The sequence below is a fragment of the Marmota monax genome, unplaced genomic scaffold (genome assembly GCF_021218885.2).
Source record: "Marmota monax isolate L192 unplaced genomic scaffold, Marmota_monax_Labrador192_F-V1.1 WCK01_AAM20220418_F8-fsc00004, whole genome shotgun sequence".
NCBI classification, from domain to species: Eukaryota; Metazoa; Chordata; class Mammalia; order Rodentia; family Sciuridae; genus Marmota; species Marmota monax.
The window spans coordinates 28,014,989-28,039,080 of NW_026692881.1; the positions used below are offsets into that span (position 1 = coordinate 28,014,989).

The following is a 24,092-nucleotide window of genomic DNA, read 5'->3' on the forward strand; positions in this document are numbered from 1 at the left end:
CTCCTTCTCTATAAATTTCCAGTCTCACATATTCTATTTTAGCAAAAAAAAAAAAAAAATAGACTAAGCCACTTTCCCAGCAGAACTAAGCTCCATGAGGGAGAAACTCATTAGGAGCTCCCAGTGTCTCATAAGTGTTTTGCCCATAGTAACTGCTTGGTAAACCTGTGTGGATTAAATAACTGTGGCCAAACACCTCTGTACCTTGATTGGCAGAGGCTGTCACGGTTAGGCTACACTCTTCCTCTACTTTAAAAGAAGAGCATGCTCACTAAAATAAAGAAAGCGAGCAAACCTCTTACACAAGTCAGGAAAGAAAAGAGTTGCAGGCAGAAATCAATAATAATAAGAAATCAAAAATACGGTTTGCTGGTGCTATCCTAAATGACCAGGTGAAGTTGCCAGGAAAAACTTTGAAAGTAACATAACTTTAGGTAAAGGGCTGGGGGGGGGGCGGTGGTGGAAAGGGAATCTACCTCGCTGCTCATCTTGGCCACCTGCAGGGAGTGCAGAAGCTTCGAGTCGGTTGTTCCCATGGCTTTGCCTTTTGTTTTCTCATATTCTTCTTTGTATTTAATCTTGAGAGAAAAAAGAAAGACGACTGTGAGTGAGAGAGAAACCTTGCCGTCCAAGGGGCTCGGTTTAACAAATGCAAGGAGAACTATTCTGAGAAAACACCTCCCCATCTTCCGTGGATCCAGAAGATTAAAGTACTGCGATGTTTACAATGTTAACAGTCATTATTTTTTTTTTTCAGCAGGACCACTGACACGTTATTGGAACCATTCCTTATCCATTTCTGAGTTAATGAGAGAAAACCTACATTGCTAGCAAGCTCCCCCGAGGCTTTGGCGGCCAACAGAGACATGGCATCCAGCTTCATCTCAAATCCTTTCCCCTTTGTCTTCTCCCAGCCTTCTTTGTACTTAACCTAACAAACAAAAACACAGGTGAGCAGGAATTGCTACCTACAGTCCTCCCAAAAGTTGAAGACAATTTTTCTTTAAGGAAAGAAGGTTTCTTTAACAGCTTACAGGCCAGAGTCCTTGGGTGCTATTATAAAAATAGTAATAATAACTATTAACACAGTTCATTGATTCCTTAACTAGAGGGCCACATGGACAGTTCAGGACAAAGCTCTATTATTTCTTGGTCATGTGACTACGGGTAATTACATCTTTGGGCTTTGATTTTACCATTTACAAAAAAAAGAATACCATCTCCTCTTTCTCAGAGGTGCTGTGAGAATGACTTAGATATGGTATACGGTAACAAATGCTGACCTGGCCAAGTGCCCTTGACATAGAAGGTATTGATATTGCCATGGTAACAGCAGCTATGTTTTGCTGGTGCTGACCTAAATGCATTAACTCACTAACTGCAAATCTTCTCATTAGGCCTTCGAGGCTCAGAGAAATTGAAGAACTCACCTAGGGTCACCCAGGTAAAAACTGTCTGTACCTATATCTAAAACCCAGGTCTACCAAATCTCAAAGCCCATGCCAACAACTGTGTCCCTACAACAGCTCCTGAGGGTTATGCTGACTCTGTATCCTATCATGTCACATCATACCAGCTGCTCCAGTATAGAACTGGTTTTCAAAAAAACATTAGTTCTGGGGTTATTTTCTCCTGTCCCACAAATCCAATCTGGAAGGAGAAGCCTAATCACAGCCCACCAGTGACTCTGCAAGACTCTAGCAATTAAGATTGTTCTTGAAGTCTGTGTTTTGTTCACACAGCAAGTCACCAGTCAGAAGTCACCAGGGTGATGGCGATGATGGTGCTGATGATGGTTGTACAGTGTTCTCACAGGCCATACATGTGCTCGGGTAATGAGAATTGAGTTGCTCTGACCAATTCGTCCCTAGTGAATGGATGCCACAAGATGGCAAAGTTCAAAATTAAAATGCAATGGATGCCTTTGACAAACCTCTCTCAAGAATAGAAGGTTCCCTGCTGTTGGACCATGCCGGATCCTTCATGTTCACATCCACCCACGTCCCCCTCTGTGTCCTTCCCATTGTCTGCTCACCTCACTGAAGAGTTCAGCGTTAGTTCTGGCCTTCACCAGCTGAGGCACATCCTGCGGCAGTGTGTAATTCAACTTGTTTTTCTCATAGTCAGCGCGGTAATTCACCTGAGGGATTGAAAACACAGCTACAGGTTTTTTATATGGGCAAAAGGAGAACTTTGGGGGAGACACTCTTTCCCACTTTCCCCTGAGATCCATCACTAGGAAGGAATTTCTGGAAAAGGCATTTTATAAAGAAGCTTGTAATCTGGGGAATGTTTCTAATTAATAGATAGAAGGGGCCGATTGAAAACATAAACAACTCAAAGGCACACTCAGAATTGTGTATTTAAAAAAGAGATCCCTGCGACAACTTCACCAACTCCCTTTACAAGCCCTTGAAGGTATGAAACTAATGTTTGTAACTTGCTGTGGTGCTGAACATTTTGCCGTATGTAGGGTAGATCCTCAATAAGAAATTACCAAATGCTCATTTGAAGAAAGAGCCATCTTAAAACACACAGACACACACACACACACACACACACACAAGCTAGCGAGGTGTGTGATTCCTTAAGGAAGGACACAGCATCATTTAAGATGTAGTCTTGAACAAAAACTAACTCTGAACTTTGGACACTGGTGACATTAAGGATTATTGTTAGGACGTCTTGTTTGTTGTTTTGGTGTGATGTATTAAAATGGTATAAACATGTTTAAACTTTTTCATCTTTTAAAGATTCACATATGTAAAATATTTATGATTAAGTTATTTTCTTCAAAATAATAGGGGGGTGTGTGGGTGGGTCTATAGATGAAGCAGGATGTGGCATGAGTGGGTATTTGCTGAATCTGAGGATCAGGTACATGAGGATTCATTATGTTATTCTCTTTTGAATGCATTTGAAATTTTCCATAATAAAAATTTTTTGAGGGGGATCATTTCGTGGTCATAATAAGACATGATGCTGTTATTAAAAGTCAAATCTTTGGGAGTTAGATGTTCAGAGGCCTCACAGTGATCACAAGACCCCCACATCCAGCCGGGCTGGGGCAGGTGACTTACGTGGCTCAGTTGCTGGGCATTGATTTTGGCCTGAACAATCTGCGGAGTATTGGTCACAGAGCTGTACTTCAGCTTGTCGATGCTTTGCCTGTAGTTGACCTAGGTAAAAACAGGCACAGAGAGATGTCACTTGGTTTTTTCTTTTTCTTCTCTAAGATTTGCTTGGGTCCCTTCCCCAACCCAACCAATTGGTGATTCTCAAATTATTAGAAAAAGAACCAAAGATTTCAACTGGATGCCAACAGACATCCTGAGCCAACAGACAGGAAAATAGCACACTCAAAAAAGAGGCCCACTCACTGGCCAGTGGACACAGGAAGAGCTGCTTGTCCACGTTATGAACCTGAGATATGCACACTAAAATCACAACAGGATATACTTCCACACCCACCTGAAAAGAGAAAATTAAAATTGCTGAGAATATCAAGTGTTGGCAAGGACGTGGTGCTACAGAAACCCTTATAATGCCACAGACAGACGTGCAGATTGGCACAATAGCTTTGGAAAACGGTATGGCATTTTGGCAAATACACATTTCCATGTCCCAATAATGCGATTCCTGGGTTATTCTCAAGGAAGATCTGCACACGGTCACTTTATAAAAATTCAAGGTGAATGTCTGCACTTGCTATGCTTTTCTGTATGTCTTATTCCTCACAAAAAAGGGATGTTTAAAAGGAAAATGAAAGAGAGAAAACAAGTCCACCCACGCCCATACACGTCTCTGAGTGGGAAGCAAAGGAGCATCAGTGGCCCCTCACAGGGACAGCCTAGGGTGACTGCAGCTGTGCACCAGCCCCTGCCTGGCCCTCACTTCCACTTGGTGAGAGTTCCCAAGAAAACTGCTCTTAGCTCAGCACTTCAATGGAAGCAGTGAGTTCAGAAGGGGAGGAGGCGGGATTTCCAGCACCAGGCTTCCCATTTCAAGATATTTGGGACTAGTGAACTTTCTCTTTTGAGAATGCAAATTGCTTTTTAGAGAGTGAAGGGTTATTAGCTATTTGCACATGAAACCGTATTCATCCAATCGTGTCTTCCTCCAAACACACCTGACCAAGATGCACCTCCCAGGCAAAGGGAACTGGAGCCGGGGAGTAAAGGCCCAGGTGTGCAGCTTAAAGCAGGTGGGCAGGGGATGTGCTGAGCTGAGCGGAGCAGGAGGCCCCCAAACCTATCTAGCAGGAAGGAGATCTGGGGTGAAAGAAATGAGGGTAGGTTTGGATGGTTAAGGACTCTTTTGAGTAATTGCACACGCAGGCTAGCTGGAAATCCAGGTAAAAGAAGAAGTCAACTCATCCCTAATCCTGCCCTTCTTCCCTTACACCTTCCTGGTCCCTCCCACCCGTCCACTTGTTCATTCATTCATTCCTTCAACTGTCACAGATGCCTGTGCAGAGTGAGCACGTAGGTATTGCTGATGGGTCCTTGCTTCCAGGACCCTAAATGACACAGTCCCTCGAGACACTTGAGCCTATCTGCCCATAGGCTCCAGGTCAGGGCCCTGAGCCTGCTAGGCCCTGGCTTGGCTTGTGGGGCTGATCACCACCAAACTTCCCCCAGGCACATTGCACATCTCTGGTGTATTCCCTGAAGCCCCCAACCCCACCCAGGATCCCACAGTAGATGGCAGCTGCTGTGGGGCTGCATCCTGCCTAGGAACCCCACACCCCTTACTGTGTCCCCACTGTCTACTGCCATCTCTGCTTGGACCTGCAGTCATGGCCACCCGTCTGCTCTCGGCAGCTGGCTCTGCCCTTCACAGGGGCCCCAGCCCATCTCCTGTCTATCTACACTACAGCCTTATGTCTTTGTCCTTTTGTCCACCTGTTGCTATCTCTGGGTGCTGCCTCCCTGAGATGGTAGCCCATGTCGGGGAGTTGCAGCCTGAAGGCCACCAATATCTGTGGGACATTCCAATTATTCCAAAGAAGCCAGGAATACATATTATCATGAAAAATCCTGCAGTTTTAAATGCTGGAAAACAATTTAATATTTTTAAAATTCAGGGATGCAAATGAAATAGACCTAATGGCCACTTTGGGTCTGCTGGCTGCTGCTCGTATGCCATTGTCTTCCCTGGTCTGTACTCCCTTCATTCTTGTCTGTCATGACCAACACCAGGACACTCACTGTGTCCCCGGCAGTGCTCCAAGTCTCTCACACATAACTTATTTAATTCTCCCAACCACCCTAACAGTAGGCACTACTATCATCCCTACCTTATAATGTGCAAACTAAGGCACAGAGACCTCAGGTGACTTACTAATGTCAGAGCTTGGATTTGAATCCCAGGCGTGGCTCTTAATCTATGCACTAGAAACCTGGTTTGCCAAAGCTAGTGTGCTTGGACTGTTCACCTGGTATATGGATGAGAGGTTCCCCATAGCCAGAGCTAGTATTGCTTTAGACAGGGAAATGTGTTCCATGTAAAAACGATGACTTACAAGTTAACCTCTAGAACAGGATCTAGGAAAAATACACTGGGCCTCAGAGTGTTTTTTTGTTGGATTTGGAGTCAAGGATAGCACCTCTTTATACTTTTTATTCCATGATTCAAGGAGAAAAGTTTGTCTGTGTCCTGAGTGCATAGGAAAAACTAGGAAATACAAAGTCATTTCAAAGTCAACTATTAATGAGATTACAGTACTGTGACTTCCTAATGCATTAATTCAGAGTGAAAACTTATCAACTCATAATGGAGTCTATTAGAATTCAGAATTATGCATGATAAAATGTCATGAAAACTATATTTTTTAAATGGCATCTTCCTTCCCGATAATTCTGCATTAAGTATGTCACAGAGTACAATTACTTTTCTCTGCAGGACATAATTAACAGTCTCCATGATTAATCACATCTTTGCAACATCACAAATGCCTGGCCATTGCTCCAATCTACATTCTGAAGGGTTTCTTCGCTAAATATAGAGTCTCATTTTAATTCTATTAGTGTTTATAAAATCCATCTAAAGGGAATTCTCTCTAATTAAGGGCCCATGCATTTCATAGTTATTTCACCACTTTTAATGCTATCAGACAGAGAGGACACAAATGCTCTTGCAAATGGATTTCCCCCAAACTTCCTGAACACTAAAGTCCCCACGTTAGGGACAATGAACTCAAATTCACACCAGAGCCAGGAAGGAAAGGTCAAAGAGATTAAGTCACACTACGGGAACAGCCACCATTCAGTCCCAGACAACTGCCACCATGCAGAAAGTGGGACTTCTTTTCCCAGGCTTTTCAGACTTTTCAAGAAAAGATGAAAATATGAATTCCCCTAGTCACAACTTCAATTTTTTTTAAATATGTGTATCCAAAAACCAAACCAAACAAAACAATACTCCTGAAGCCTGCTTGTGGCTCATGCCCTGCCAGTTTAGTACCTATCTCTAAAAGCAACACCCCTCATTCAGTCTAAGTTAATTCTTGGATCAGATGTCCCAAGTGGGCTAGCTATATTTCAGGTGTACAGTTAGATCCAGAGTCTTCTATGGAAAAATGTAGTCTCAGGTCATGTTATAATGGGATAACAAAATTGTAGGCTTTGATCTTGTTTTGTTTGTGCTATTTATTAGGCATGATTTCTAGAACTCTGCTGCACAAGCACACACTGGAGGTTTAATGAAGTACTCTTAATTGGCAAGTGTCTCAGGTAATATTTGCAGGTAAAAGAGAAAGTAACTTTGGTGATGGCCAACTTTAACTTTGGCTTCATTGAGGTGAGATGAGTAAGTCAACCCAATGACACTTCTGGGGAAAAAGAGGCTGACATTCCTCTGCTTCCCATCTCCTTTCATCCTATAGACTATCCTTTGCTATGCGTGTGCTCTGATGTCCAGAACACTGCGTTAGACCCAACCACATCCTACTGCTCCAACTGTCAGCAAGAGAGAGAGCAGGGTGAAGCCTTATGCACCAGTGGGGAAACCCGAGTCAAATACTGGAGTCATGATGATCCCAAAGGAACTGAAGGAAAGTAACGCTGGGCATTCAATAAATATATGCAGAACTGTGTATTAAATTGTTGATCAGAGACTACCTTCACTGACCAAGAACGATGGTAGCCACTCACTTACAGACCACCTTAAGAACGTTTTAAGATAGCAAATGACTTTTATCTTTTTCTTTGTACTTTTCTGTGTTTTCAGAATTTTTCATTTTAAACATGTAGCAAAATTCTTATGATCAGAAAACAATCAACTGAATTGTACTAGTTTGTTTGGGGCAAGCCAAACTTTTAAAATATTCAATGCTGTAACAGTTAGGGAGAGATAGATAGATATAGCTATCTACATATACATACACACACCCAGATATATATACTTTCCAAAATGCTCCTGAGAAAAAGCTCAGTCAACGTTATCACTTACTTTCAACTTATATCCATCTGCTCATTTTATTTGACTTCCTTCAGTCCTTAACATACTATACTCCAAAGCTTAAAACAAAAATCATCATTGCTAAGAAATAACGATCCTAAATGCCCCCACAGTTCATTTCTAAGAGAAGAAAAGGAACTTCAGGGTATCTTCAAGACCAACAGAGTTGGCCCCACTTTACATTGAAAACCTGAGTTTTCAGCCATGCATGGGTGGACTTCCCAGGGGCAAGAGCCCCCTTTCTCAAGTCCCTTCAATCTCCGCCAGCGAGCGGTCTATCTAGTTTCTGTCCCTCTTCCTTCCTAAGAATAGTCCCAAAGGGAGGAAGTGGCAAGTAATAAATAAAAGTGCCATTAGAAGAGGACTTACATCTTTCAAGGGAACCAGTTTCATTGTTGTTTGATAGGCAGGAGTAAGGGTGGCTGGATAGTTGTAGTCCACAATATCGTGTTTATAATCAGCCTTGTAGGCAACCTGAAATCCAAAGAACAAGAAAAAAGAAATCAGTCCCTGTTTTCTTTTGACCTCATTTGAATGTTATAAGAAATACTTTTAAAATAGCCAGAAACAAAATTAATTCAGTTGCATCACCTCCAAGGAAAATTAAGTTATGTTCACACGTTTGCCTTTAATTAATTTGAATTCTTCTTCATTAATCAAACATTAGTTAACTTCCATCTGTAGTGCATTTATCTTTCTTTTTAATGATGAGACTCCTTGTCATTTTTAACAAAGAGCATGTGCTCATGGGTAAACCATGAAGGTACTTCTTAGCTCACCCCCAGAAAAGGAATAAAAAGTTGAGTCTTCAGAGTATTTATTTATTTTTTTCTTTAAGGTCAAATTGGACATTCTCAAGCAGAGAAAACTGACATCTGCATAATGAAAGCAGTTTCCTTTCAGTGTCCTTGACCTCCAAGGTTTACAACCTCGAATTTGAAACTCTGTGAATTGGATTGATAAAGCCAAAGAGAGATTAATAATTACATGCTACAAGGAAAACAAGAACCTGTTCTATTCTGTGATCCCATTACCTTGCCCACTGCCTAGCCATAGTAGGTCTTCAATGAACATGAAGACTGGATAAGCAAATAGACAAACTCACCAACCACCTAACAAACTCCAAATAAATCACAAAAACCTTGGAATCCTGGGGGAGGTGGGGTTTCAAATACGAGTCATGCTTATCCATTTCTCTTTATCACTCAGAAACCGAAAGTTCTTTTCATACTGGATCAATTATAATAGATCTAAGTACTCTTCAAATCAGAGAAAGCTAAAAAAAAATACACTTTGAGTCTTTAAAAAATTTAAGGGATGAAACATATATTTGGTTGTGTTGGTTAACATTTAGAAATTCTTATGGGTCTGTCTTTACCCAGGAGAACGTAAGTATTTTAGAGAAGTTAAAAAACAATTAGCTGAGTTTGTGATGCCCCATGCCTCTCCACCCCTGGAGGCCCTTGCACAAGCACTCACATTGCTGGCCAGACTGCCAACTTTCAGAGCATGAAGTGTGCGTCTGTCCATGCCAACTCCTTCATAGTGGCCTCTCATGTGGTTCTGGTAGTTTTCTTTATATTTATTCTACGTAGAAACACAAAACTTTTAGCAAAAGCTTCCCTACTTGTTGAAGACGAACTACTTGTCTTAATGCACAGAATCCAAACTATAAATGATTAAATAGAACCTATTTAAGAAGTCAGTACACCAGTGAATAAAAAATAAAGCAAACTTCTTTTCTAACCACTTAAATTTCAAGCGAGCACAAGAAGTTGGGTCAAGACAGCAGATAAGCACTCGGGAGCATGGGTCTGACGGGCACTGGTAGCACAAAGCAGATTTGACTTACTTGTTTATTTTTATATTTTTTGTTTTAAATTTACCTTTTCCAATGTGAAAACTTACCACGAGAATGTGGAGCTCATTACTGGATAAGCTCTGATTGTATAGATGCTGTGGATACAGTCCCAGGCTGGGGACTGGTACAAGCCACTGCATGAAATAACTTCTACTTCCACATATAGTCAGTCCTCTGCCTCCATGGAATTTAGAACCATGTTTCAATCAATCATAGAATGAAAATATTCATTTAAAAAATTGCATCTGTGTTATACACATACAGACTTTATTGTCACAGTTTCTTAAACAATATGGTATAACAACTATTGACATGGCACTTATATTAGGTAGTATAAGCAATCTAAAAATGATGTAGAGTATGTGTGAGGATGTACACAGGTTATATGCAATTACTAAGCCATTTCATATAAGGGACCTCAGCATCTGAGGATTTTGGTACCCAACAAGGGGGTTCTCAAACCAATGTCCCACGGATGCAGAGGAGTGACTGTATATGAAGAAGACCAGACCTTTGCCAAATTCTGTGACATAAAAGATGGTCACTGCAACCATGTGAAAGAATGATGCTATGTCTCAAATAACATCAAGTAAAGAAAAGATCAAAATGGAATGATGCGAAGTCATAAATAGGAAAATCTGGGTAGCTTCATGACGTTTCATTAAAATCACCCACCCTGAGAGGTCACTGAGTCTCCAGGCCCACGGTGCATTTAAGTAGAATACTATTGCTATATATTAGACACAATTCTATTTATCTCAGTTAACCTTTGCCAGCCACTCTATGAAGAAGAAGGATTTATTATCATCCCCATTTGAATGATTGGCAAAGTAGCTCAGAGAGCTTAACTGACTTGCACTCTTGGGTAACTATATGGCACCAAGTATGTTAGTTCCAAAACTGGTCCTCTTAACTAGAACCTTCATACAAAATAAATTTCTTACTGAGCCTTACAAGGTCACTTGTGATTGTGAATTCTACTATTAATAGAGCTAAGCAGAAGTAAAATCGTACACTCTAGAACAGGTTCTTGATATCCTCAAGCCTACATCGCCAGGCTTTCTCTGAGAATGTCCAGATTCACAAATGCCACTCCAGCATGTATCTGCTCATCTTTGAGGTAGGGAGAGAATGTCTGGCTCCCAGATGACCGTGAGAGTTAAGTGAGATCATGCATTCACTCAGAAGCACAAAGTCCCATGCTCAGCCAGGCTCCCTCACCAGCATTTGTCATTAGGAGCAGACACTGGGCTGTGTGCAAGGGATTCAGAAAGACAGAGAGGACAGGTCCCGCCCTGAGGACTCAAAGTCAAGTGTGGCGAGGGAGAGGAAGGATGTGACAGAATTCGACATCGCCCAATCCCAGCAGGCAACCTTAACCAAAACTCACAGGTACTCATGCCTGGGAGCCCCTGCTTCTCCAAGACACAGGGACACATGCAAATGCTTAGGCATCAGCAACTCACATCGCTGGTGAATTTTGAGATCTTGCTCACGTTCCTGAACTGAGGCGTTTCACAGTAGTTGATACTGTGACCTTTACTACTTTCCAGATCCTTCTTATATTCCACCTTGGGAACCAAAACACCAGATGCGCAATAGAACCAAACCCCATGTCCCTCTTGAAAACATTTCCAGAACTTCATTGAGGTGGTTTTAGAAAACTTTCAACCCCATATTTTAAAATACCAGGCATAGGATGCTATAACTATGTGTTCTCCTTAGTAAAAAACAAATAATAAAGTAATAATCAATTTCATTCTGCAAAGTAAAAATATATGGTCCTTTTCAAGAACAAATACTATAAAAACATACAGCTGAAATGAATAAAAATGGAAAAACTGGGGTTGGGGGTGACGGACGCTCAGTGGTAAAGCAATTGCTGAACACACACAAACCCCTTGGTTTGACCCCCAGCACCACAAAACAATTAAAAAAAAAAAAAAAACAATGGAAAACTGATTTTAGAAATCAGGTGGAGTCTTAGAGGGAACAGTGTAGGAGAGATTATGAGGAGTCACGGCCACCTGTAGAAATTCTTCCTACTACACACTCAGGGTATATGCACCTCTCTATATATACATCACTAAAATTTTACCCCAAAAGGCACTTTATTAAAGAATAAAACAAGGGAGATCACCCTGATGAAGAGCGTCTTCAATTTAAAGCAGCCTGGCTATTTGAGCTCCCCTGGGTGCCTGGAAGAAGCCATGAGGCTGTAGTTATTAAATTAAACTCTGAGTCGCCCTGAGTAATTGCAGAACGCGGCTGAGGACGATCACTATTTATAGAGGCAGAGCTGGCTGGTCTTACTGGAGAAACATAAGGCAAAAAAGAAATCAAAGGTTCACTTGTGGCTTCTTACCAAAGGAAGTACAACTTCATTTGTTATAGTATTTTATAAAACTATATAGTGGGGATATGTCCTTTAAAATATGCAAAATGCATTATAATGTTCACACTATGATTTTAAGATAAAATATATAAAACTGTAGATATAGTTGAATCCTAACTGTACATATATGTCTTTATATTCATATATTCAGTTGTTTATATATGTGCATAGGAAAAGGCCAAACATGTTAACTGTGCTATTCCAGGGTGGCAGAGCTGAACCACCAGGGGTCTCACTCCACCTTAGTCCCTGAGAGTCTCTATGAATCAGAACCAGACACTTATCTTTTACAGGCCCATGACAAAGTGATGGCCTAATCTAGAGCTAACAAAATTAGCAGACAGTACATATTTTAGGCTTTGCCACCATGTGGCCTCTACACCAAGAGCCTAGGTAGCCCGAGAGCAGCCACAGACAATATGTAAGTGAATACTATGTGGCTGTGTTCCAACAAAACAACACTTCTTAAAACAGACTGCGAGCTGGATTGGACGCTGAGGTTGTAGTACGTCAATGGTCTTGCGCATCAGAATCGGCTGGAACATTTGTTTAGATGCAGATGCCAAGGCCTCCACACCCATCTACTACTTCCAAGCATGATGAGACTCAGGAGTGACACTTTCCCAAGTTGTCCCAAGTTGCAGAACCATGGGTTAACAAACAGTTTGGGGGAAAGGAACAGCCTTTAGAGGTTAGAGAAGAATCTCTGTCTCTGAGGTGCAGATGACTCGTTAAGTGAATCTTTTAGTAGCCATCACTCTCCGTGTTGCCGGAGGTTGCCCATTTGGGTCCAGAGAAGAGATTGGGGTAAGAGGAGCTGCTGGACAGAGAGGAGGGTGCAGAGAGGACACGGTGGGGTGTTTCCTTGCCAAGTTGTACCCAAAGCTTAAGCACAGGGTAGACCCACACCACGCACCCTCGGGTAGCTAGCTCCACCTGGGAGGTAGGAAGTCACAGCCTCTCCAACTGTGGCTACAATAATGGGAGAAGGAGGGAAGTCAAACATTCTCTCTGACCTTGGATTTCCACTCTATAATGACATCATACTGTTTTCAAAGTCCTGCACTCTTTCTGCCAACCAGAAATCTGCTGCCTGGCACTTTTGACTATCTACAGCCTGGTGAGGACTTGGGAAGACATGTTTGAGCCACCAAAGAAAAATTTAATTTGCTTGACTCCTGGTGTTGTTGTTAATTGTGTTTTACCACATACTCTTCAGACACTGGAAACCCACAGATTGTATGTGTGGTGTCACTCTCTTAACGGCCCTTTTTATTACAGGGTCACCCCTTTACTGCCTAGGAGGCAAAGGGGTGACAGTGGGGGAGTGTAACCCCCCCATACCCACCTCGCTCACAAGCTTGTTCACACTCTGGGCCCGTTTGAGAACCAGGTTGTCTTGGGCTGGAAGAGAATGATAATGCGCGGCGCCCCTCATCTTGTGCAGGTCCTGCCTGTATTTTATCTGAAAGAAACATACGAAGAAGATCTATAGTTGCCATTTCCATTCTCTGTGAGAAACATATCTCCAAAATAACCCCAGATTTAATGTCAACATTTACTGAATAGAATTTTCTAAAGGCAAAGAATTCATGTGGACTTCTTCTTCCATTACATCTACAAACTACTTGGTCCTTCTTGAACTAAAATGATACTGGACCTTTTCACACTTCTTACGCATTACACTCTAATTCTGCATGAGAAAAAAGAATGTAGTTCTAAAACGATCATGTCATTCCAGCCCAATTCAAACCCAGGTTCCAGTACCCTAACTCTAGCCTGGTAATGAGGCCATGTCTTGTACTTTCTTTCTTAGGCAAAAGTGGCGCCGTTCTGGCAAGTGGATAATTGACCCTTAGCAGAGTCAAGGTGAAGGGAAAAGGATCTTTTGAATGTGAGGTCCCTGATTAGAGGTCAAGTTCAAGTCAGACTGTTAAGGTCTGCAGTGAAGTTTCACTTTACCAAGTTTAATTATAGCCTATCTTTCAAGGACTGCTTGTTGGCTAACATTCTGCAAATAAAAAGGACCTTATCATTGGGTTACGCCCAGTCTGATAATCATATAACCTATTTTAATCAGCTCTTCCGTTAAAATGCTCAACTTCTAAATGGGTTTTGGTTGAGACTCTTAATCCCTGCTTATCTGGCTGGACCAGCATTTGTACTTGCTTCAAAAGACCTAAAGTGAGTTGTGCTGTTTGTCCATATCAATCTACTTGCAAAGCTGATAAATGTAAACAAAGACTTAACAGAAAAAAGAAGACATCAGAAAATGTGGATGGGAGTCGAGGGCTAGGCGAACATTCCCCTGTGGCTCAGCTCTAAGAAATGTGCCTGTGTGTAGGTTTCAGTCAGCACAGCTTTCAAAGTCTCATTGTTCCTCTATCTCTGGGGTGCCGCCAGTTGACCCTGCTTGATGGTACTTACATCACTAGCAAGTTCGTTGGCCTTCTTGGCATTCTGATAAGCTGGGGTGATCATGGCTGGGAAGCTGCCCTTTCCCCTGGGCTCATCATACTCCTCCAAGTCACCCTGCTGAGATAATCAAAACTTTGGGTGGTGATCAGAAATGATTGGTCCCAGAGCCTGTTCCCACAGAGGTCCATCCACACCGGCATTCCAGTGACCACCACAGGTGCTGTACCATGTGGTGATCAGGACACCAGACCCTGGAGTCAGGCCTGCTCACGGTGCACAGTACACAGCAGTAAATAAATGGTAACTATTATCATGATCATTATCTTTAGTTCCACAAGAGGAATCAAGATACTCCCAGTCTCCCAGTGCCATGGTGCTAGGGACTGTTCATGTCTTCCTGATAGCAGGGAAGTCCTTTGTTTCCCCTGGTCTCGAACATTATCTTACTTAGGTACCATGGCAGATCTGTGCACAGAGATGCTTTGACACCCTCTATACTGTCTCCCTCTGTGATGTGTGTCATGAAACCAGAAATGGGGTCTTTTGCCATTTTTGCAATTTGTGAGGGAAAACGTCACATCAGTTATCTGAAACGGGAGTAACTGAGCACTGAAGACAGAGGGTGGTAACCTTCGTCTTAACTTTTCCCTTCCTCTTCCCCACGCCACCCGTCCGCTCCCACAGAAACCTTCTCTTTCATGAAGCTCCCATCAAGTGACTGGGGCCACCCTTCCCTGGCAGCCAGAGGCACTGCAAGACCAGCTCAGATGCAACTTTTTCTTGCGTGTCCCCGATCCTCCCTCATCCCAGACCCACCCTGGGCAGAACCAGCTGCGCCCTCCTCTGCATTCTTGCTGCTCGATGCCCATAACTGTGTCCCCCAGCTCATGACTCCATCTTCCTGGGCCTCATCCGGGGCAGGACCCACCCTCCTCCAGCACCAGGACTGGACTGTGGCCCACACATTTTCTTAAGTAAAAGAATTGGGTCAAATTAAAATGTCTAGGCTTCCTTTTGTCCAGTCATGAAAACTGTTTAGCCTGAGTGCTCCTTTTTGCTTGACTGCCAGAATATTCTGGGCCAAATATAATAAGCAAAAACAAAAAACTCTTAAATTCTTTAGCAATCTGCTTTATGGGGTTTTTCCCCATCCTGGTCTACAGTTTTGTGCTTGTGGTTTTGTGTGTGCGTGTGTGTGTGTGTGTGTGCGTGTGTGTGAGAGAGAGAGAGAGAGAGACAGACAGACAGACAGAGAGAATCTTTTTGTAAGATACCTGATCCTATTGGGGAGTTGATTGGTTACAAATGATAAATATAATACACAGTATAGTCATTTTAACGAGTCCAATTAGATGTTTAAAAGAAGCATGAATTGCTTGGCATTTTAGGCATTACAGATATTTATAGCTATCTGTCTGCCTCTCTCACTCCATCCTACCCATGCCCTGGCGAGTCACGCTAAATCACACAGTGAAATGCCACACCAGCAGCTGCTAACGGTGCAATCCAATGACACCCACTTTGATTCTTGTATTTGTTATTATCAAGACTGGAAACTTCCAAGTGTCCTAAAAATTAAGAACCAACTATGATCTCAGAAATTATATTTCATCCATGTGCATGGGCGTGCCTCGATGCTCACACTAAACATGTGTTAGAGCTAGTGGTGGAAGGACTGTCAAAATACAGAATCAAATATTTTGACGGCTACAGAAGCCAGATATTTCTTAATAACACTCATTTTTAAAAGTTGTCTCAAGCCTTCTAGACAACATTTAACATATGAAACCAGTAGAACCCATTGTTGTTGAATATAAAGCACCAAGAGAGCATGTAATCAACCTGTAGAATTTAATAAAATGGTCTTTTGAATTCAAAACCAAGCCTTCTTTTCCTCAGGACAACATTTGCAAAGGGGTCACTGCCCATGTCCACACATATCCTAAGACACATGAGTATGTGGCCACAACTGGTGACTTGTTTTTCTAAAGAGAAATAAATTCTTTTGTCATTTAATTTTATAGGTCCTGTATGAGGTAGAGTCAACTAATTCGTTGCCAAATAAATCAAACTATGCAGCTAAGGAAGACATTCATTTACTCAAACTCATTGAATGTCATGATGAACTAAACATAACCTGTCTTAATCTTTGGGTCTGTTCTTCAATAAATAGATGAGAATGGCTTATTCTTGGCTGAGCCACCATATTGATAGAGCTTCTTAAAGAAAACAGTGCTTGAAATCTGACTTCAAATAGAAACCTGTGTAATTATTTGTCTGCTACTTCCTGGCTTGGAGAATCCCCCATCCACACACAGGGCAAAGATAATCCACAGCCCGTCCCCTGGTTAAAGGGACATAGGCTATGTCACAGCTAGTAGGGGCCAAACTGAGAACTGGCCAGGGGCAGGCCAGTCTCCCAGGAAGTCATTTAGCTCATACCTGGCCCTCGGCTCCAAAGGCTGGACCCGCCATTCCTCTCATTTCTCTTTGATATTGTTGATGGTATCTCACCTGTTTGAAGGGAAAGGACAAGCTAATTGAATTGAGCCTCCCATGCACAGGAGCCAGAGGGGGAAAAAAATGAGTGTTTTATGGAATGTTCTTTTTCTGCTTGAGTCTAGGGAATATGTCTTAGACATAGAAGTACCAGGTCATCAGCATGGCAAAAATGACTGAAAACTACGAAGGAAAGCTACTTCTTGGCTCCGGGATGCATGGGAGAGTAGACAGGAAGTTGGACTCCCCAGGCCCAGGTTAGCTGTCTGCTTCCTCCTTAACATGACAGCATTGCCACGGCCACTTACATCACTCGCCAGCTCGTTGGCCCTTTTGGCTATCTGATAAGCAGGCGTGATCATAGCAGGAAAACTGCCCTTCCCTCTCTGCTGTTCATAGTCCTCTGTGTATCTCACCTGGGAAAACAAGAAAAAGAAAAGACTGACTCACACGCCACAATCCCACTGTCTCTCAGGGAGGTGCCTGGCTGAGGGCTCCTGTGAAGGACACTTTGCCCATCCCCTGTCACAGCCCCTATGGCACATCACTAGCTTATGGCTTGATGGCATGTGCATCTCATTTACCTATCATTCCCAGCACTCCGCAAAGCATCTGGGGCATGGAGACGCTCAGCGTGGAGCTCAGTGTCTAACTGTGTTGCACCTGCTGTGGACCAGGTGCTGGGGCTGGGCTGAGTAAGGTCTCCAACCCTTGACCAAGAAAGCCCCTCAACCCAAGATCCACGACAAGGCAAGTGGAAATTGCTTATAAGGGGAAGCTGGATTTGTGCTTCAACCTCCCATTCAGAACAACACTGCATTCTTGGGTCTCAGTAGGCTGTGGGGCACTTAAGCTATGCCAAGGCAAGTGGTAGAAATTCTTTAGAAATTATGCTTTCTACTTTGCAGTGGCAAGAGGGATTTCTTTCCAGTGCATCGGCTCTATCTTCTTTGGCACTAACCTAATCTAACATTTTCTGTTTAGAGTTTTGGGGAGGTCTATGCTGACCGACTCATGGACTTGACCATCCTTGACCTTAGGAAGTCTTGCTGGCACTGCCGCCCCCTCCCAGGACTGGGATGCCTCTTGCATCCTCCCTCCCTCCTCCATCCCGTCTTACATCACTCTGTAGCTGTCCCCCTGCCTTGGCCCGCAGCAGCTCAGGAGTATCCGCCACCGTGGAGAACTTGGAGATGCGCTCCTCATGCCCTTTCTTGTATTCCACCTGGTGAGGAGACAGCACAGAGACAAGTTTACACCCCCTCCCAGCCTCTGTGAGGACCTCGCCTTAGAGCTCTCCTGAATCTACACCATCAGGCCATGCTCCACACAGACCTGGGACAAGTCTATCATGATCACAAAGGCACCTATGCACCATGCTAAATTCCAGAGAGCGCCAGGCACCGCTAAGCGTTAACCAAAGAGTAACTTGGTGTCCACAACTACTCATCCACTGGGATTATTCTTTTCCTTGCTTTTCAAATGAGCAGCCAGAAGAATAGAGAGGTTAAGTAATTAGCCTGTGGCCACACAGGAAATATGTGATAGAGCTAGGCTTCAAATCCCAGCATCCTAGTTCCAAAATCTGAGCTCTTAACCAAAAACCACACCAGACTTCAGGAGGACCTGCCATCTGGTTGATAAAAACGAGTGTCCTTAATACTAAAGCAACTTTAAGAAATCATTAGGTCCATTCTGGATGAGCTACATACAGGGTCTTTTCTCCATTTTGGAGATATGGCCCAATAGAGGCACAGAGGATAAATGAAAATAGTGTTTTAATTTCTCCCTAACACAACACTAATAGTTCCTACTGCACCAAAACACCATCTTATATTATTTTTTCTGAATAACAGAGCTTATTTAATGACAAAATTGAGTACAATCAAAGGTGAATCAACTCAGGACACTCACCTGGCTGGCCAGCTGGTTGGCTTTCTTGGCCCTCTGATAAGCAGGTGTGATCATGGCAGGAAAGCTCCCCTTGCCTCTCTGCTGCTCATAGTCTTCTGGATACGCCTGTTGGCCAGAAGCAACGGCAGCGTGAGAATCAGTAAGATACCGGAGGAGAACGAATCGGACCCACAGAGCTGGCTTCGAAAGAATAGGAGAACACTTCAATCACTTGGAATAAGTTTGAAAATGGTGCTTGAGTAACACCATCAACACCAAGGAGCTCACATTCCCTAGGTCAAAAGGTATTGTCTGCAGGATTTACACCAAATTGGGGGAGCCTGGTTCAACCCCACAGGTGTCCTTTGACTCCAAGGCTTGCTTGGCGGCAGCACAGCCATTCACACGGGAGACTTTGCGGGAACTGGTCTGCTCCAGAGAGTTCTACCACACCAGGAGAGGGAGGGCTCACTTGCCCCTCCACGCTTTCAGATTGGATAGTTTTCCTAATAAAACATCTCACCTTAGCGATCATGTTTCTGTTGCTTTCTTCCCACTCCCTAAAGGAAGAGTCAGCAAGACTAATGGTATTTTCCAAAGTAGACTCTTCAAAGGGTCGGTGTGTGAGAGGGCCAGGGGCACGGTGTGCAAACAGCTGGGGACTTCTGCACTGGGGCTACTGGAACACTTTCTAGGGTCTCACAGTTTGGGGGGGTGGGTCCTGGCTTAGCGTGGGCCAACAGGCTGACATCCCTGTGGTAGAACTAGGGAGAATCTGCTTCTTTCCCTTTTCCAGCTCCTAGAAGCTCTGACATTCCTGGGTTCCCAGCCCCACAACACTGTGACCTCTCTCTGTCCTTAGCATCTTTCCTAGAGTGGCCCCTCCTGCCTCCCTGTCATAAAGACCTTGTGGTTATATTGGGCCACCCGAGAATCCAGGTTCTTGTCTCAAGACCCACAACTTAATGACACCTGCAACATCTCTCTCACATGTAAGGTGACACGCACCCAGGCTCTGGGAATTAGGACAGGGGACTGTTTGGTGGGTACGGTATTCCTCTGCTGCATTTCTCAAAACAAAGGGAGATTTCAGCCAATTGCTAACTACTTGCTAAAGCAATCACTAAGGTGATTCCTAGGGCCCTTACCTCACCAAGAGACTGTCGGGCCTCAACCATCCTTACGATTTCGGGGTCTGGCAGAGCTCCTGGGCACCAAGCATTGCTTTCCCCATATCCAGGCCAGTAGGCTCTCTGCAAAGGAAGCGCAAGATGCTAAACACATGCCTTGCACACTTGGTTGGCAAGATCCCCCATCCACCCCGCACTCCCAGCAGCACTCACATACACTGTCCAAATAACATCTTCTTTAAAAACCACAAGCTCCTATTGGTATGTGAGAAGTCTTCACTAACTAGCATGTTTGTTTCCTCAGACTAGAAGATGACCTAATATCCTAAGTGATAGAAATTTGTGAAATACACTGATGTTATAGAAAAATGTTCAAATATAACTTAACATCTTTTGCTCTTCTTTGCACTTGACTGGGCTGTGGGGAAGGAAGAGGGTCCCTGCAGACAGCCAACCTGAGATTAATCAGTATTATTCAGACAAACTTCAAAAACCTACTTTGTGTTATGTGCCTATTAATAATTTTTTAAAAAGGAAAAAAAAAGAAGGAAGACAAAGTTTCTTTTTGAAGGTATTTACCGTTGCAGATAAAATTAACATAGGAAAAAACAATTAGAAATCATTTATATGTAATCATGTTCTTTAAGGATGATGGACACAGTGAGAGGTTTTTAAATGTGCCTCTGTATGAGAAGGCCCCTGCCTTTGGTAGAAAGATAAAATTTTAGCTGGACCTTCAGGGCCAAGGTCAGTTAACAGGGCAGAGGGAGAGGGAAAGGCATCTATCTCCTCTAGGTCAGTTCCATGAGGCAGGGATGTTCATGCTCCATTATTAATGGATCCCCAGTGTCTACAACAGTGCCTGGCACACAGTAGACCCAGTAAATATTTGTTGAGTGATTCCCAGTAGTGTGGGCGGCCATGAAGGAAAGTAGAAGGCAGGTGGAAAAGACCCAGGAACTGAGTTTAACTGACATGAGGGAAAAAGATAGGGAGCCAGTCAGACAGGGCAGGCTGGACAGCTTGGGCAGAACCAGCCTCTGGAAATCTGAAAAAACACTTGAAAATATGCTCAACTGCACTAGCAAGCAGCAAAATCTCGATTAAAACAAAATACAGATGGTCAAAATATCTGGTAAAACCAAGTATTGGTGAGAGTATAAGAAAACGGGTCATAGTCTGCCTGTGGGAGAATAAATGCACAACTGTTTTAACTCTGAAAATTAAAAAGGCACACACCCTGGACCTAGCAACCTTATTTTCATTATCTATTCTATAGAAACACTCCCTTTTATCCAAAAGAGGCCATGAAAATGAGTGTTCATTGCAACTCTGCATTAGGGAAAATATCCCTTCCCATCAATAGGATGCCATGGTACAAGCCTCTGAACCATGCACCATGCTACACCGGTCCACCACAGCTTGGAAGGCTGCCAATGTGGAAATGTCTCCAAGATATTTGTTGAGTGTGAAAAACAATGCATGTTGTTTCATGAGAAAATAAACATAGGCCTTTCAAAAGAAATGTGTGTGAAACTATCAATAAAAATAATAATAGCCAGTATTTATTTTATCTACCACTGTCCTGATATTTTTGTAGGTATTTTATCTTAATTTTCACAATAGGCTCCGTGAATTAGGAAGTTTCTGAAGTTCATTTTAAAGACAAGAAAACTGAAGCAAAAGAGTGTTTACATAACTGAGTCAAGGTCCTTCAATAAAGATAGGTATGTTCAAATGTAAGTAGTTGAAAGTCAGATAAGTGATAGGCAGGTAGATAGATGATTGATAAAGCTAAATGACTGATAGATCTAAATAAATAGAAAATAGACAACAGATAGCTAGATGATAACTAGAGACAGGTAACTGACAAATAACATATGTAAACAAAAAATAAAGTCAAGTCTAGGATACCCAAAAAGTGATTACAGTGGGTTCTTCTAAAGTGAGGGAACTGGATCAGAGGTGGTGGATAAAGGGTTAACTTTACAGTGTATAATTTTTTTATAATAAGAAAAATGCAAGTATTATGGATGTAATTAAAACTAGATGACTGAGGGATTCTGAAACGAGGAGGCTGTCAACAGAGAGGGTGGTGGACGAGGAAGTCGGGAACATACAAGAAGCCGTGCGTGACCAGCGTGGGCACAGGAGGCTGGGGAAAGGCGAATGTGCACGAGGCAAAGCCATGGCAGGAGGCCCTCACAGAGGTCCAGGTAGAAATGATGAGGATCCGAGTGGAGAGGGTGGCCTGGAGGGAAGGGCTGGGGCAGAGTGGAGGACCAGAGGAAGAAAGGGCAGCGCTGGTTGCAAGCCGGTGTGTGTGTGTGTGTGGGGGGCTATTCCCAGGGACAGGAACATAAGGTTGGAGGGACAAGAACTTGGACTGGACAAGACACAGTTGAAGTGCTGCCAGGCATTGATGGAGGTCTGTTTCACAGCTGGTTGAATTTACAGAAAGGACAAAAGAAAACTTAATTGATTTTCTGTAGAAGTGACATTGCTATTACTACTGCTAACCGTCATCATCGTCATCATCCAACTCATTTGCATAGCCTGCCGTTTCTCTTTTTCCCAAGCCCTCCATCGCTCCTCTCTCACCTCGTTCACCAGCGGTTGCCTGTGAGGTGCATCGGGTCCATCCCTGGATTTCATGTCCCAGTGAAAAACCGATCTAAACTGTTCACCATCTTCTTGGTCATGGGTCTGCATGAACATGGTGAAGATGAACATGGTGAAGATGTTGTTGGTAACATTTCCATTCAGAGAAGAGTAAGAAAATAAATAAATAAATAAATAATAACACGGAGCTAAATTGAGGGGGATCTTTCCCAAGTCTTGACCGTAAAGTATCTTCCCCAAGGCACACTGCGCTGCCCATCTTGCTGTGGTCTTATCTGTGCCACCAGCTAGGTGGCACATATTGTGCTCCTGCTCTGTGCCAAGCTGTGTTGAGCAGGGTGATTAACAAGACTGAGGTAAAGTCTCCATGAACTTAACACACAACACACAGTATTCAGGTTGGGGTGACCTCTGAAAATGTTGGACAACAGAGTAATGTTCTTTGCTTCATTCTGTGTGACCATCACCCAAAGAGTTCACTAAAACGCTGGCTCACCAGTTTCATGGGAGTATTTTATTTCCTCATGGACAATTTTACCTCTAACATCTCACTCTATAATATACTTTGAGTTGATTTTTGTGCACAGGTGTGAGGTAGGAGGCAAGGCTCATTTTTTTTTCCATACAAATATCCAATCTCTCCAGTATTTTCTTGGAAGATCATTCTTGTTACACTGAATTGCAGTGGTGCCTCTGTTGTCATTTGAGGGACCACATCTGAGCAGAGCAATTGCTGGGCCTCGTATTCAAGACAACCCTGGTCTTTCCATTTTTGTACCAATTCTCCACTGAATGAATGAGTTCGACTTTTATAGTAAATCTTGATAACTTAGAATAACCTAAGTCCTTCAATTTTGTTCTTCAAGACTTAGAACCAGTCTGCCAGTGTCTACAAAACACACCATGATTTTTTATTGAAATGGTACTGAAAGATGTAGCAGCACAGATGGCGCAGACACATGTATCTCAGTTTGGTCAGAACTGACACACTGTCAACATCTTCATCACTTGGGGTAGGCAAAGATTTCTTCAAGAAAACATGGAAACTAACCACAAAAGAGAAACTTGGGTCTTAGGTCCAAATGAAGGTAGCCCAATTTATTAGGTCTGAGATAGATAGGCCCAGATATCTGCAATTCTTAAAAGCTGAAGTTTAAATCATTAATTTTATAGATAATAAGGAAACAGACCTGGAGAAAAATACGCCCTCAGGGATCCTCGTTTCCCATCAAGGGAACTTTTTCTTGCCTGACTTTCCCGGCCTACTACCGCCTACTGCTGCTTCATGCTGCTCCAAGGTGTACATTGTTAAAACCGTAAATGCTGACACCTTTACCCGCTGCTTTCCGAGTATTTGAAGGAAGTACCACGAGCGTCACATAGACTTAAGGCAGGGTTTCTGATATTTTGGGGACCAGTTAAATCTTTTTTGTGGGGAAACTTCTTGAGCATTGCAGGGCATTCAACAGCACCCCTGGTTTCTACCCACCAGATGCAATAATTGCCCTTCCCAGCTGTGACAATCACAAATGTCCCCAATTCCACTGAGGATGGACAAGGGGAGAGCCATAGTGTGACCAGTAGCGTCCAGCATTTAGGACTAAAGTTCATACTCTGAATAGGTGAGAACACAGATGATTATTCTTCTAAAAATTCCACTCACACCTATCAAACACAACATTCTGTCTTAGTAAATATTTATTTATTTTTCAAAGAAGGGCATTTTGGAAACACAGAAACGTAAGTCTGCTGCAAATGCCAGCTTAGAATCTGTGCCCTCTTTTCTCCTTCACCACCATCCCTGAAGCATCTC

The 24,092-nt window shown here is 43.0% G+C and overlaps 1 protein-coding gene across 5 annotated transcripts in view; it reads right to left on the minus strand.

Annotated features, from left to right (window-relative positions):
* Window positions 1-24,092, minus strand: part of Nrap (nebulin related anchoring protein) — a 70,800-nt gene that overhangs the window by 42,926 nt on the left and 3,782 nt on the right. For 2 of the 5 annotated variants that reach the window (XM_058581318.1, XM_046449866.2), the window contains exons 4-18: window positions 22,259-22,363; window positions 19,676-19,780; window positions 18,549-18,653; window positions 17,755-17,859; window positions 16,943-17,050; window positions 16,578-16,649; window positions 14,145-14,252; window positions 13,066-13,182; window positions 10,789-10,893; window positions 8,941-9,048; window positions 7,831-7,935; window positions 3,081-3,179; window positions 2,036-2,140; window positions 824-931; window positions 477-578 (exon numbers count right to left, since the gene is read on the minus strand). In XM_058581318.1, coding sequence (XP_058437301.1) covers window positions 477-578; window positions 824-931; window positions 2,036-2,140; window positions 3,081-3,179; window positions 7,831-7,935; window positions 8,941-9,048; window positions 10,789-10,893; window positions 13,066-13,182; window positions 14,145-14,252; window positions 16,578-16,649; window positions 16,943-17,050; window positions 17,755-17,859; window positions 18,549-18,653; window positions 19,676-19,780; window positions 22,259-22,363 — 1,557 coding nt within the window. The remainder of the gene's footprint in view (window positions 1-476; window positions 579-823; window positions 932-2,035; window positions 2,141-3,080; window positions 3,180-7,830; window positions 7,936-8,940; window positions 9,049-10,788; window positions 10,894-13,065; window positions 13,183-14,144; window positions 14,253-16,577; window positions 16,650-16,942; window positions 17,051-17,754; window positions 17,860-18,548; window positions 18,654-19,675; window positions 19,781-22,258; window positions 22,364-24,092) is intronic. The other 3 variants (XM_058581319.1, XM_058581317.1, XM_058581316.1) reach the window with 2 other exon arrangements.